The sequence below is a fragment of the Naegleria lovaniensis genome, assembly GCF_003324165.1.
Source record: "Naegleria lovaniensis strain ATCC 30569 chromosome Unknown tig064, whole genome shotgun sequence".
NCBI lineage: Eukaryota > Heterolobosea > Eutetramitea > Acrasida > Naegleriidae > Naegleria > Naegleria lovaniensis.
The window spans coordinates 44,928-59,289 of record NW_025407886.1 but is presented as its reverse complement, the minus strand read 5'-3'; the positions used below and the strand labels follow the sequence as shown (position 1 = coordinate 59,289).

The 14,362-nt window shown below is 36.2% G+C and overlaps 9 protein-coding genes across 9 annotated transcripts; 5 read left to right on the top strand and 4 right to left on the bottom strand.

Annotated features, from left to right (window-relative positions):
- Positions 1 to 160: 160 nt before the first annotated feature.
- Positions 161 to 724, top strand: C9374_013043 (uncharacterized protein; the record flags this gene model as incomplete). Its single annotated transcript, XM_044688876.1, has 1 exon — positions 161 to 724. The coding sequence occupies one exon, from the start codon at positions 161 to 163 to the stop codon at positions 722 to 724; it is 564 nt and encodes a 187-aa protein (XP_044542095.1).
- Positions 725 to 1,294: 570 nt separating this feature from the next.
- On the top strand, positions 1,295 to 2,527 carry C9374_013042 (uncharacterized protein; the record flags this gene model as incomplete). Its single annotated transcript, XM_044688875.1, has 1 exon — positions 1,295 to 2,527. One exon carries the CDS (start codon positions 1,295 to 1,297, stop codon positions 2,525 to 2,527), a length of 1,233 nt encoding a protein of 410 aa, XP_044542094.1.
- A 289-nt stretch (positions 2,528 to 2,816) lies between these two features.
- On the top strand, positions 2,817 to 3,742 carry C9374_013041 (uncharacterized protein; the record flags this gene model as incomplete). The annotated part of the gene is made up of 3 exons (XM_044688874.1): positions 2,817 to 2,824; positions 3,035 to 3,335; positions 3,434 to 3,742. 3 exons carry the CDS (start codon positions 2,817 to 2,819, stop codon positions 3,740 to 3,742), a joined length of 618 nt encoding a protein of 205 aa, XP_044542093.1.
- Positions 3,743 to 3,793: 51 nt separating this feature from the next.
- Positions 3,794 to 5,767, bottom strand: C9374_013040 (uncharacterized protein; the record flags this gene model as incomplete). The annotated part of the gene is made up of 1 exon (XM_044688873.1): positions 3,794 to 5,767. The coding sequence occupies one exon, from the start codon at positions 5,765 to 5,767 to the stop codon at positions 3,794 to 3,796; it is 1,974 nt and encodes a 657-aa protein (XP_044542092.1).
- Positions 5,768 to 5,999: 232 nt separating this feature from the next.
- Positions 6,000 to 7,058, bottom strand: C9374_013039 (uncharacterized protein; the record flags this gene model as incomplete). Its single annotated transcript, XM_044688872.1, has 1 exon — positions 6,000 to 7,058. The coding sequence occupies one exon, from the start codon at positions 7,056 to 7,058 to the stop codon at positions 6,000 to 6,002; it is 1,059 nt and encodes a 352-aa protein (XP_044542091.1).
- Positions 7,059 to 7,605: 547 nt separating this feature from the next.
- C9374_013038 (uncharacterized protein) lies at positions 7,606 to 8,406 on the bottom strand (the record flags this gene model as incomplete). The annotated part of the gene is made up of 1 exon (XM_044688871.1): positions 7,606 to 8,406. One exon carries the CDS (start codon positions 8,404 to 8,406, stop codon positions 7,606 to 7,608), a length of 801 nt encoding a protein of 266 aa, XP_044542090.1.
- A 139-nt stretch (positions 8,407 to 8,545) lies between these two features.
- Positions 8,546 to 9,686, top strand: C9374_013037 (uncharacterized protein; the record flags this gene model as incomplete). The annotated part of the gene is made up of 2 exons (XM_044688869.1): positions 8,546 to 9,509; positions 9,637 to 9,686. 2 exons carry the CDS (start codon positions 8,546 to 8,548, stop codon positions 9,684 to 9,686), a joined length of 1,014 nt encoding a protein of 337 aa, XP_044542089.1.
- A 244-nt stretch (positions 9,687 to 9,930) lies between these two features.
- Positions 9,931 to 11,334, bottom strand: C9374_013036 (uncharacterized protein; the record flags this gene model as incomplete). The annotated part of the gene is made up of 1 exon (XM_044688868.1): positions 9,931 to 11,334. The coding sequence occupies one exon, from the start codon at positions 11,332 to 11,334 to the stop codon at positions 9,931 to 9,933; it is 1,404 nt and encodes a 467-aa protein (XP_044542088.1).
- Positions 11,335 to 11,589: 255 nt separating this feature from the next.
- On the top strand, positions 11,590 to 14,055 carry C9374_013035 (uncharacterized protein; the record flags this gene model as incomplete). Its single annotated transcript, XM_044688867.1, has 2 exons — positions 11,590 to 12,982; positions 13,055 to 14,055. The coding sequence occupies 2 exons, from the start codon at positions 11,590 to 11,592 to the stop codon at positions 14,053 to 14,055; spliced, it is 2,394 nt and encodes a 797-aa protein (XP_044542087.1).
- Between the last annotated feature and the right edge of the window lie 307 nt (positions 14,056 to 14,362).

The window sequence follows — 14,362 nt, the reverse complement described above, 5'->3', positions numbered from 1 at the left end:
AAGTCAGATTCTCAACAGAAGGAAACAAACTCTCAAGTCAAGTTGTTCATCATTTCACTTCATGACAACAATCATGATTCATCATCCATACTGGACTCGGGCATTGCACAACAATTGTTTGAAAAATTAAAATTGAAAATGACAAGTGTCAGATAGTTTAATGCCAAACCATTCATGTACAATTGTTGATACTTTGAAAATTAGCAAACCGTTTGATGTCAAAATCTCAAAGACCAATCGATATATTTTGGTCAGTGATTTTAATTCACACTCCATATTACGATATGGCCAAATTTTTGATTTAACCACAAGACTCTTTCTCAAACAAGTGGGACCCTATTGCAATGACCCTCAATATTTATGTGTCGAAGTTGAATCCCAATATCTTGAAGAATCATGTTGTTATAAGAGTGATGCATTGATTTTTTCACACACCCTCTACACTATAGACAGTACCCAACGACTTTCAAAATTTAATTTACATCAATTGGTCGAGCAAGACGAGGACGATGTTAGAAAAACAACCACACCCATTTGGGAAATTGAGTTGGGTAACGGATTTATTAATGGAATTGTCAGTGTGGACTCTCGAATCTATGTCCCGTTCAATGCTTCGATTCAAATCTTGAATTCGAAAACGGGAGATAAACTTGACACCATATACCTCTCCACTCTATGGAATGCATGTCAATTCTCAAACGAAAGAATTATTTACTTGTGCTGATTATCAAATAATTTTCTTGAAGAGAAATTCAAAATGAAGAGTATGAAGTGGATTCTCAAAAATTGTACAAGGCAAATTTCTTAAGAGCCTGTTGGTATGATCGTGCTTCAAAGAATATCATTTTGAGTGCCTATTTCAACTCGCATGATTGTCATGTGATTCATTCAGAATCCACAAAGCTCATTTCCAAATTTGAAGGCCCACCTTTGTTTCATAGACCTTTTGGTTTGTGTGTGAATGAAATTAGTGGGGAGTTGCTGTAATGTGATCGCACGGCAGAAACAGTAAAAAATAATCTTTGGAAAGGAAACAACATGGACAGTAGATGAAACAAATAGTCGTGAAATTTCAAGTGACACCAAACTGTGTCAATTACAATGAGAGTATTTTCAAACTTTGTTTTATCCTCTAGTTCTTGCGACAGACAGGTCATTTGGTCATTTGGGATCCAACCAGAGGTTATCAATATTCAAGCCATTCACTGAACAACGCCTTCATTGATTTCACCCTCCAAATTCGTAAATTAAACATTAATTATAAAAATCAAAAAAAAAATATTTCATCACCGACATGAAACCTAGTCCGTACTCACCTACCAACAACAAGAAGAGAAAACTCTCAATAATACCATCATCCAATAATTTAGCAATCTCTGTTGAATCAATGATGAATACAAACAATAATTACAACAACATTATCAATGAACCATTTATTGATGATATTATTTTTGAAATTCTTCATTTCTTGGATTCATTGTTTATTATTCAAGTTTGTATGAAAATTTCAAAACAATGGAGACAAATATCAATTCAAATTCCTTTGTCATTGTCTTTGAACAAACACTCTGAACAAGATTCTCTTGAACGAATTAAATATATTGCTAATAGCGAGTGCTTGAAGAATTTGACTTCTTTGCGTCTATATCGCAACCATTTTGGCGATGAAGATATTAAATACATTACCAACAGCAAATATTTGAAAAATTTAACTTGTTTGGATCTTAGTGACAACAAAATCGGCGATGAAGGTATCAAATACATTTCTAATAGCGAATCTTTGAAAAATTTGACTTCTTTGGGCCTAAATTACAGCTATTTTGGAGATGAAGGGGTCAAATATATTTCAAATAGCGAATATTTGAAAAATTTGACTTCTTTGGATCTTAGTGAAAACGGAATTGAATGTGTCAAATACATTGCTAATAGTGAATGCTTGAAGAAACTGACTTTCTTGGATCTTAGTGACAACCAAATCGGCAATGAAGGTGTTAAATATATTGCCAATAGCGAATGTTTGAATAATTTGACTTCTTTGCGTTTATGCAGCAACAACATTGGCATTGAAGGCATTAAATATATTGCTAATCATGAATGTTTGAAAAACTGGACTTTGTTAGACCTAAGCGAAAACGAAATCGGCGATGAAGGTGTCAAATACATTGCTAACAGCAAATATTCGCAGAATCTGACTTCGTTGGATCTGAGAAGGGACAACATTGAGAGTACAGGAGCAAATTATATTGCTAATAGCAAATATTTGAAGAATTTGACTTCTTTGAATCTGAATGGTAACAGAATTTTGAATGAAGGGGTCAAATATATTGCTGAAAGTGAACATTTGAAGAGGTTGAGGGTTTTAGATCTTAGTTTCAACCGAATTGACAATAGAGGGATCCAATATATCGCTAATGGTGGAAGTTTGAAGAATTTAACTTCCTTGAAGCTACGTGACAACGAAATTGATTATGAAGGTTTAATTGCAGAGAATGTCTATCTGAAGAATATTGTTTACTTGGACTCATGAAGATTAAAACGAATGGCTTGAATATTGCTAATATAATCATCAAATAATCGTTCTCAATCCAACCTACAAATCACAATTGAGCGTTCATAAATACTTGGCCGAATTCATTTATTACATTAATTTTTCATGTTAAAGATAGGCAGATTCCTTTCACAATCATTGGAGGAATTAAGAAACCGTTTCCTTGTTGACACATTGGAGAGCTGTTTTGTCGTAATCAAACAAGACAAGGGGATAAATAGCTCAACATTTTGCAGAGACTTGGAAAAAGTGCAATTTCAAAAAAAAAATGAAAATGTAGGTTTTGGATGTTCATTCCTATTTTTTTTAAAATTAGTTTTATCCTAACCATGTGATGATGATGATTCTAACGCAATGTCGATCAATGATACACTTGTGGCCTGAAAATAATAACAATCCGATGATTCCAAACACAAAAACTAATTTTAATCTAATTTTAAAAACAATTTGCTAATTTTTATCACTTCCGGACTTTATATCAATTAGATTAAAAGTAGATGAGTATCCGTTGACCAATTTCGAGGTGAAACAAGTAGTGGAACAACATTTTGAATTTCGGAAGGAAAAATTTGGAGTGAGAGAATTTAATTTTAAAAGAAATCGAGATCCCTTGCTGGATTTTGAATGTCGTTTATTGTATTATTTTGACAAGCAAACAACAGTGAAATATCAAAGTGAAGAAACGATTCGAAATTTACTTAAAGAGTTGGAGCCTTATCGGTTAACCAAGTTGGAAAAGATGCTAATGGTGAATAATCCTCCATCGTCACTTGTTGAAATTCACTCGGTATGTTTCAGGTGTGATTTTAACGTATTTGCGAGGAAATTATTAATTGGGCAACATGGTCAAACACCCATTGAAAATGACATTCCAATTTTGAAAAGATTATTGATAGCTGTGAATCACGATACAATGAGGATGATATTGTGAAAATGCTAGAAATTATTAAGGCTAATTTATTGAAAACACCAACAACATCTTCTGTATCTACGGATATATCTGAGAAGAAATCCAAGAAAGACAAGAAAAATAAGGCTGGAGATAGAACCACTTGGTATGAATTTATTTCAAACATTGACGCCACAAGAATGAAAAAGCAAGAAGCTCAAAACAAACAAAAAGAACAATCTAAGGAAACAACTAGTGCAGCTAACAAGACAAGCAAGAAAAACGACATGATGGATATTCTGTAAACCAAAAGCACCAAATATACCAATTTATTCGGAAGAAAGTAGCTGTGTGTACTATCTTTCGGTTTGCCACGAAAGTAAATCACGAATATAAGGCGAATCAATCTCTGAAATTTTCAAGCTCTCAATGGCTTTTGCAAGAACTTTCCAAGCCTCTCTCTTTTGTTTCTCTACTGTCTCAATCTTTCCATTCTTGTCTAATAGATTCAAATCAAACAGCTCTTTCAACGAGACACACAACGACCTAAATACTTGTTTGTTTTTGGTCTCTTCAGGAATTTGCTCGATCAGCTCATCTAAGAAAATGAATGGCACACGCACCGCTCGTTCCAGATTGTGAAAATTGTTGAAAAATATGGTTTCATCCTCCTTCTTAATCATGGGGAAAACAATTCCCGAATTGAAATAGGTGGAAAAGTGTGAAAATTCGTAGGTTTTCATTCCTGTCACTTCGAGAATTTCTCGACCCGAAATGGTGCTCACAATAATTTTTTCAATTTGGTTGTCTGTATTTTTCCTAGCCAATTCTGTAAAATTGTACTGATTTGCCTTGAGCTCATATTTTGTTCTTTCAATAGCATATTGAAAATTGCAAAAATCCTTATGCAAATAATGTACAGACGCAATGAACAATAAGAAATATTCTAGAGCCAGTGGATGGCCCCCAATCATGCTTAGTGCTGTTGTTAAAGATTTAGAACTTCTCCAATTGGCCTTGTCAATAAAATGGCCATTTCCATTTTCATCTTCAATGACAATGTGGCCCTTCTTTTCAAACATATTGTCCATTATTTGTTCTACTTGTTCTTTCGAGAGAAGCGGAAATTGTGACGTGGTAAAAGTTTCGTTTTTTTGGTATGAACTACCTGCATAGGTGGATCGAGTGGGACCTAGCTTATGAACCCACTCATTAACCATTCCTTCAATATTTGTACCAATCATGATAGGTGCATAGATTGTATTGGTTCTGTCCTTAAATATTGCAGGTAGATCGTTAAATACTCGAAGTAAAAAGCTAAATGGTTTTAGAGTGTAATTCTGCATGGTGTATCGCAACAACTCGTCACAATCATCCAGAATCATGAAAAGATATAATTCTTCGTCACTATTCAAGCGAGAGTCGTATCTAATAATTTCGGTAGCCAAGCTAATATCTTCAGGAATAAAGTGAAAGCAATGATCCAGAAAATGTCGATATGGCATAACCAAAGGCTTTTCAATCACTTGTGTAAAATATGAATAAAGCATTCTGGCTGTAATCAACTTTTTTGATTGATCATAATTTAAGAGCTCTTGTGCCCCAAACATCTCCTCTTCCTCCTCTAAAGGACACATATTCAAAAACGGTAAATACAAGTACATGATTTTCTTAAATTGGTGTCTATATTCTTGTGCGCACATTTCCACAGCTTCGATGGTATTTCTTGTTCGACCAGTGCCTTTTCCTCCCGTTACAAAGAATGCAAAAGCATCTGCATTCTTGGCTCCAACGGATGGCTGTTTGTTCACCTTCTCCAATCCATCTTCAATATATGATCTTAATTTGGTGAGGAAAAACGGATGAGGTTGATATTTCATCACATCAGACATGTTTAATTGCATGACTAGATTCTCAGCAGCGCTTGGAATGGCTGATATTTTCTCAATTTGCTCTTCTTCAATGGGATTGGAAGAAGGCTGTTCAAAGTATCTTCTTAAACCTTCGGAAAAAGTTTTGGCATTGAATGAAAATGTTGATAATCCTTCATCCATTGTGGATTGCCTTGAGGAGGACGCTGGTCTTCGTGTAATATTGGTTAAACTGATATGATAGGATCGTTTCCGATGTATATTTTTTGTTTCCAACAAACCATTCCCAATTTGATTATTTTGGATGAGGTGGTCATGATGATGATCTGAATGTGATGATGAATTGCCATAAAGTCTACATGTTGGTTTTCCCGTGTTGATGCCATGACAATAAGTATGGTGAGAGGCATCCGAGCAACGATGATGATTCAAAGCAATTATTTGAGCATGTCTTTTCATTTTTAATGTTAAATGTTTGGGAGGGAATTCACAAGCTTGTATGTGGACATGAAAATGTTCCATGATTTTGATTGAGTTTTAATCTTACAAAAGAAGAGTGTTGTTTTGTAAGAACATGTTAAACTTGTTGTTTACATTCATCATTAAACTGGTAAATGTAATTTGGGAAGGGTCATGACATCAGCGAGGTGCGTCTTGCAAGGAAACGTAATCTTAGGTGTGAAAAAACACTTCACCGTTGTTGCATTGGCTTAGACTCGAGTTGATCAACCGAGGTACTGTCGAATGATACAGACTTGGTGGCGTGCGTTCGTGGCAAAAGTGTTGTGGAATTTGATAAAACCACCATGTTAAACGAAAAATCTTCAAGCTTCGGTTTTGCACTGATTCTTTTTCTTGTGACCAACACGGCCAAATCTAATACTTGGTCTCCTTCTTGCATGCACGCTTGTATGACCAAATGATTCTTCTGTGTGTGTTGTAAGTTTGAAAAAAACTGTCCACCTTGAAAGTTTAACAATTTCGTGAGGATAGTTTTTTGTTGCTCTGGGGTTTTGGAGATGACAACTTTCTTGTATCTTCTCTTGTATTGTGTGACATACTTTTTAAATTGTTCCTTGTACATTTGATGTTTGAATGCTGAATTATCTTCCATACTGAGTGGAGAATTAGAGTTAGAGTCAAATGTTGGTAGATTGTGTAAGGTACAGGTTTGAATCTTATTTGGGTCATCAGAAGAAGCGCTCGATCGAAGGCTCTCCTTGCTGCCGTTGTGAGTGGAGAGCGGAGATTGTGGCATTTCGCCTGAAATGATTCCAATATTTGACGTTGAATTTGTGATGATCTGCTTTTTGAAATTTTCGTGTGTTGTGGAGGACATTATCGGAGGCAAGCCACTCCGTAAATCGCTGTCTGAATACACTTGTTTCCTTTCCTGATGGTTTGCTGTTGTGCGTGGTAGATTGAACAGTTGAAGCGAGGACAATGGAGGTAAAATGGTTGATGATGATGGTGGTGTTGGATCGTGGGATGATGAGGAATGCACGTTACTTGTTATGGTCATTGTGGAACCTGTTGTTGTTGTCGTAGTTTTGAAATTATTGCTCATGGGTGTTATTGATGATATGGAAGGCTGTTTCATTTCCTCGTTACTGATACTAGTATTTTCAACTGAGTGTTGTTCACGATTATGTTGATTATTATTATTGCTATTACTATTGTTATTATTAACGCTTGTATTTGATGATGTCTCCGGTGGTGTTTTTGAATTACAATCCGAATCGGTGCTCATAGTGTTTCTTCCAACTACTACAGGAGGATCTAATCATGAATGAAATAATACCATACACTCTCTCTTCCGAATGCTCTCAAGTAAAAGAACAAGTCAATCAAATTTTCTTGTTTCGGTAAATCAGTGGCCGTTGGTTCGAAGAATGGGTGAACGGAGAAGAAGTGGGATGTTTTTTTGCTCTTTTTCGAAACGGGCACTGGGTACAAATTTGGAACCGTCAGCTGCTTTGGACTTTGGGTTGCACTTGTGTGTTGGCAAATGATGTCAAAGGTCATGCTCGTAACTTGATTACTTATCAAAATCAAGCTGGTAATCAAGGCAGTGTAAATACTGACTTTCATTTATCGTAAACAATTGCGTTCCTCTTTCTATAGCGATGTGTTTGTGACACAAATGTCATCCTTAATGTCGAATACAACACCTGTGTCCATCACTCTTCCCGCTCGTCAATTCAATGTGGTTAATCAAAAAGTATGTGTATTCTTTAGTTTCAGATCATAAAAACCAAGCATTTCGGTCGAGTCACAAAAAATCGATGACACTCCCTTTATAATTGTTTATTTTCAAATACTACTGCATGACTATTCGTAGAATTGGTTGAAGTTTGTTCAGCCAAATACAATTGATGATTCTTGATGTACTCAGCTACCTTGTCAGCAACATAATACTTGATCGAGTGATTTCTTCTGACAAGTTGTCTCACTTTTGTTGAGCTCACATCATTGATAATCCATTCTGGTATGACATGAATGTTTTTTCTGTGTTTGTACAAAACATCGTGTTCAAAAATTATTTTCGAAATTGAAATTCCATCTCTTTCAATACAACACACACCATATGTTGAAAGAATATATTCCACTTGTTCTGGAATCCAAACACCTGGTTTCACAAAAGATTCTAATAAATCAGCTCCACACAATAACATGATTCTCACTTGATGTTGCAAACAACTCTCAGGAGAATAAAGCTTTTCAATTTCCTCGGTGAAATGTTTTAACACAAATAAAGTTCGACTGTATTCGTTTTGATTCACTTCCCACAAATCAATATCCACCCAATCCGAATCAGAGACAGCCAATTTACACATTTCCACTCGATGATGAGCCTCTATAAGTGTTGGCTTTCTTTTAGCATAGTCCTGATGAACTGGAGAGATGAAACCTCCCAATACGGAGAGCTTTTCTTCGTTTTGGAGATAGTCCCGAGCTGTTTCAAACATTCGGAGGTGTGAATTGGTGATAGGATTGAAACTTCCACATGCAATGAGGATGATTGATCCGTTGTTGTTGGCTGTAGTGGGAAGTGCTTGAAGTTTGTGAGACGGAAAGAGGTAGGCGTGTTGAGACATTTTTTGTTGGAAATTTCAAGTTCACTCTCACATTACAACGCAACAAGCCTTTTACAACATCAAAATTTCTAAAAAAGAAACTGTGTTGGAGGTCAAAAACAAATCGGCCACTTTCATTCATTGAACCATACACATCATCATGGTGCGCTTCACGAAATTGCGAGACGAAGAAGATGATGCATCCTCTCAAGAGACAGTAATAACTGGCCACATCGGAATTGCTGATATGGGTCATACAAATCATCATCATTCCACGAACAATGCTGCAATCACAACAACGAAACATGAGGACGGCCCATTGAATACACAAACAACGCCACAAACATTGCCAAACCCCACAAATCAAAGCCCTACTCATCATCGGGACCAACCAGTGCCTCAGATTATTCTTTCACTCTCCTCTTCGACCATCTCTTCTCCTGCCACACTTTCCGACTCGCTACTGAGCGTTTCGAATCCGAGTGTTAGAACGTTGCACTGCAATCACCATCACATTCAGCACCATCACAACAAAAATCCTCAATTTGCCAAAGCTTCAGATTTGAAAATTACGGTAGCTCCTCCAACGAATCATGTTCAAGCTCATTTACTGTCTCATGGCTCGCCCAATGAACAACAGCAATTACACAATATTTCGTATCACATGGAAAGAAACGACGAATTGAGTTTCACAAATGAGGGTTATGTAATATTTCACAACTCTGTAAATATTCACAATGATGTGGCAAATGTACGAGAAAAAGGCACGCATGTGCTTGGTAATATCAGGTCGCAACATCACAACAGTTCAGACAATCTCAGAGAGGAATCGTTTCACATGGGTGATGAGGAGCAGGAGTATGATCTTGTCACAGACAAATCTCTGGACAAAATTGAATCAACAAATTCCCTTAAAACAGCTGGGAGTGAGGACGAAATGAAAACATTAGCAACCAATCAAAAAACAGCCTTATTGACTACGAACAATGTAATTGCTGAAACATGTGTGTCTACTCCAAAGAAAATGATCAGAACGAAAAGTAATGTCACAGATATCAGTAGCACAAGCTCTCAAAGCTCCGTCATGGATCCTATTGACTCCAGTAAGCGTCCAGCGTCTACGGGTATGTGTAAAAATCATCTTGACATGAAAGGAAGTGGTAAATGCACCTTTTGCAATGAGTTCATCTGTCAGAAATGTCAAGTAGATTTGAAAGAAATTCCATGCATTATGAAAATATTGTACCATAGAAATGTCATACAAAATACCATTTGCTATCAATGCCATGAGGATCACGTAAAAGATCTCAATATTATATGGTTGGTTATTGGGGGTATTTGTTTTGGTGTAATTTTCCCTCCGTTATTGATTGCAGCTCCATTGATTTGCATTTTAAGGTCTAGAAATGCCAAGCTGAAAAAAGTAGGATGGATATCGTTTTGGTCAATATCGTTCGGGTTGTTTGCATTGATAATGATAGCATGCATAGTCGTAATAATACTGAAATCGAATAATGTTTTTTAAGAAAGGTTATATGCCCAAATCTACAAAATAATGACATCATCTCCATTGCTACCATCACTTATAATACTATCATTGTTGTTGACGATAACTACATTTTCAGGTGGGATATAATCATCGTCATTGTTATCAATAACAATTTCTGAGATAGAATTGTCGAGATCATCGTCGCTAGAATCAATGACTTCAATAGTAGTTGTGCTGATATTTCTAGTGCTGCTCTCATCATCAATTAAAATTATGTCATTAAGATCAGAGTACTTTTCGTGCCGATTGTTTAAGACTGTATCTCTTTGTTTTGTTGGATTGGAATCAACGGAGGGCAATGACAAACTGATGTTTTTTGTATCCAATACACTTCCTTTTCTCTTCAAGTACAGTTTTGGCTTTTGTGAAGTTGATGTAGATTTCGTGGTGTCAGTGCATTCTGATTTAGATGATGAGGCCGAAGCCGAGCTACTAGTTGAAATGGACTTCTTCAAGAAAGATTCCATGAATTTTCTAGATTTTTGAATACCAGCATAATTCTTTTTCGAATCAATTTCCTTCTTCTTCTCTGGTTCTTTCACTTTTATGAAAGTTCCTCCACATTTTTTCTCATGATCTGGAAACCAGTCGTCGTACTTGTTTGGAGCTCGATTCATGGCTCGCTTCACTAGCATGGAGCACTTTGCACATTTCCAATGATGTTGTCTATAATAATCAACCTCATCATGAAAACTATGATAAATCGTTATATGAATCCCAGTATTTGCTTCCACTCGATTAATATAATTCATCCACCATTTAAAGTTATCACCATGTCCTTCCCTGTCAACCACATTGGAATCAATGAAAAGAAACGCATGAATCATTTCATGAATTAAGGTAGATATAGTATCTATGGAAGGTCTAAATTTCAATAGCTTTTCAGAAAGTGAAATTGTGCAAACTCTTTGAGAAATCTGTTCCTGCTTTTTCACAACATCACCAGGCGTTTTTCCAGTATAAGTTTTTGTTATAGTCAATTTTTGGTATTGACTGTAGCAAATTCCAGCACATAAAGTCATTTTACTACTCCATCGCAATGTCGTACAAGCACCGAGTTTGTTATGAAAATATTTCTTATCAAAATGTGTAAACAAAATATGAACGTCGGGAGTTGGTGATTTTAATTCTGATAAAATAATTGCATCATGGATCATTTCCATGGTTTGATTGGAATAGATCGGAATGTCATGATCGTGATGATGAACAGGATTTACATATGCCTTGTTGTGGTTGTTGTGATCATGGCAATGGTTGTTATCGTACGAACAATTTGGAGCACTAGATGAATGTTGGCATGGCCCTCCAGCGTTCAAATTTGAAACGTTGGGCCGGTTGTTGCTCGTGCCAGCAACAGGGTGCGTGAGTTTTAAAAAAACCGAGTTGTTCAAAGGAGGCATTTTTTGATTGATTTTTTGGCTTGTAAAGTGTCCTAAGGATGTTTTAAAGCACACCAACACAAAGCCTTCTGGCCACTATCATCACGAAGATCGTTGGCTCATTGTGCATTTTATTTTATGATTGTATTCAATTCATCTTCAAACCCTTGTAATTAAACAACTGATTAATGCATTTGAGGCAAAACCACCTTTGAGGAAAATTTTTAAAAAAAATACAAGTCCGCAAAAAAAAATACGTGATGCTGTTGGAAAGAAATGATTCCGAACTGGTTAAATGATACTCCCAACAATGGGCATCAGCAGCAAAATACATCCACTCAGCAAGGATATGCAAGCTCAAGCCAACAAGAAGCACAACACCCGACGACAAATATCATGAGCGTGTCTTCAAACCAATCACAAAACATTAATCAACAGCCACAACAGAAAGCTTCATATATTAGGATAAATCCGAATACAACAACACCCATCATCAGCAATAATTTTAATTATAATAATTCATCGACTCAAAATTCGTTGATGAATTTATTTTCACTACCAACCAATCGATCATCCCTTTCACAACCACAACAACAACTTTCGCCACCACAACATCACTATTCCACAACACCCCTTTCTCAAATTCCACAACAAAATCTTCCCGTGATGACAAATACTGCAGCACTCATGAGCCAACCACAAGCCAACAACATTGCACCAATCGATTATAGTCAGTATCCACACAACACTATTTCACAACAAATACGACAACCATTTCTTTCACCACCAACTCCACAGCAACAATTTATAGGTCAAGCATCAATTCTAGATTCTAGTTCTACCGTTCGCGCAAGTAGCCTCCTTATGACATCAACCCCTGACCAATTTCCTTTTTTATCTCTTTCATCTAACCTAAACATCAGCTCATCGACAACTTCGACATCTTCCTCTTCCAGCGGCTCTTCATCATCATATATGGTCCCTCCTGCTTTCCAAGACCCTAACCTTTCTAAAAATATCCCGAGTGTCACACAAGGTAAACACGAAACATCATGTTTATTATGCAAAATTCGGCATAGAAAATGTGACTATCTCTATCCATCTTGTACTCATTGCTCTAAGGAAACTCGAACATTTTGCCTGTATCTGCAAGGAAAAACCCAAAAGCCAAAACAGCATGAGGAGCGAGACCATAAAAATGAACTATTCATGATAACAGGAGAGGAGGAAGACAATATCACAAAATATATAACCAGAGAAAATATTGACACAATTTACAAAAACGTACATAACAATATTAGCAGCATCAAGTGTGGACCTGAAATTACGAGCAAATTATCTTATTCGTTAAGCATGAAACTTATGGCGAAAATTCTTCCAAAGGCAGAACGGGATCTCCTTTCGCAATTGCTTAAAGTTTCACTTTTTCCTCAAAACGAAAAATTAGTTGGAAATTTGGAATATTTCTACAAATATTTTAATACACTCGAAGACACAGACCGTGCCATGATGTACATTCTTCAATGTCTCTGTTTGCAAAGAATTGGAGAGAAAAAGTTGGGGAGAGAGCAATTTGAGAAAGCCAGGTCTAAAATGTCAGCAATGTTTGATCACGTTTCAGATTTTAAATTAATGGCAGTATATGCATTGGTTGTGGCATACCTAGTGGGTAAGTACTTTGCAATAATGCACAAGTTTGTTGACAACTAATGTACTTTTTAATCATACTAAATTCAATTAGGCGAAGGAGACAAACAAAAAGCAGAATATTATTTGAATCATGTGAAATTCTATGTGAAAGAGTTTCAGCCTACATCTGAAAATGCTCATTATTTGCTGAGAACTGCTCTTTTTTCAGAGTCTTTTCTTCAAAGTAACAATCATGACCAATTATTAACTCATTTCGAGAATGTTCTACTCTTTTTCACTCCCAAAGAAGCAGCGTCATATAGTTTGTCTAAAGATGCTACAGACGCTGTTTCTAAATATATAGCCAGCTCAAATGAGCAAATGTTTTCGGTGAAAGAACCCAAAAAACCAAACCCAGAAAAAACTGAGCTAAAAAGACAATTGTCCGAATTGAAACATCTTGTGGAGCAAAACAGGCAAGAATATCCTATGGGATACCACCAATTATTTGATTCTCTTTCTACAAGCTCGGAAGGAAGTGAGTATGACGATGAGTTTACACATACAAGCGAGAGAGAGGAACCAAATGAAAACTTAGAAAACAAAATCAAGCAAATTAACATAGCTGTAGAGAATATCAAAGCAATTTTCGGAACTACAGATTATATTGGCAACATGTTCATGACATTTCTTTATTCAATTGTGATTTTGAGAAAACATCGATCATTTAAGGGCGAAATATCACTTGAAGCAATCAAATATGCCGATTTAATTTCTAAAACGACACAATACGAAGATTTTATTTACTCATCCTTTCCATGCTCTGTACCAATTTCTCTTGCATGTAGGGTCCATTTGCAATCACTCAAGAATATCTTGATCACAACCTCTCTCATTATTGCCGAATACGCAGAAAAATTAGTTTCATTTCTCAATATGGATTACCAAGCATTGAAAATGCTTGCAAAACGATTTCCGCTTGTGGATCAAAAATATAACAAGTTGTTGCAGGATGTACAGGTCACACTAGAGAACTTCCAGCAAATGAAAGACAAGGAACCTTCTCGATTTATGTCATTGCAACACCTCTCGCAGTACATGAACGTTTTCTAAGAAATGGAATTTTTCAAAAGTTACCAAGAACAATTTTGTGAGCATGATTCTTGGTGTGAAGCAAGATAAATTGCAATTCAACAACGCCTAGGTTCAATCATTACCTCTCTTTTGATTACCTATGCATTATCTTGTTTTTCACACGATCGAATCTTGCCGAAATCCAAGATCGCGTAATCAAGATTACTATTACTATTGCAAGTCACAGTTGGATCTCGCTCATGCATCCATGTAAGCAAGAAGAGGAGTTCAAACATGACTATTTTCCAAACCAAGCAATTTCGGGAAAAAATCACAAAGACCAAAA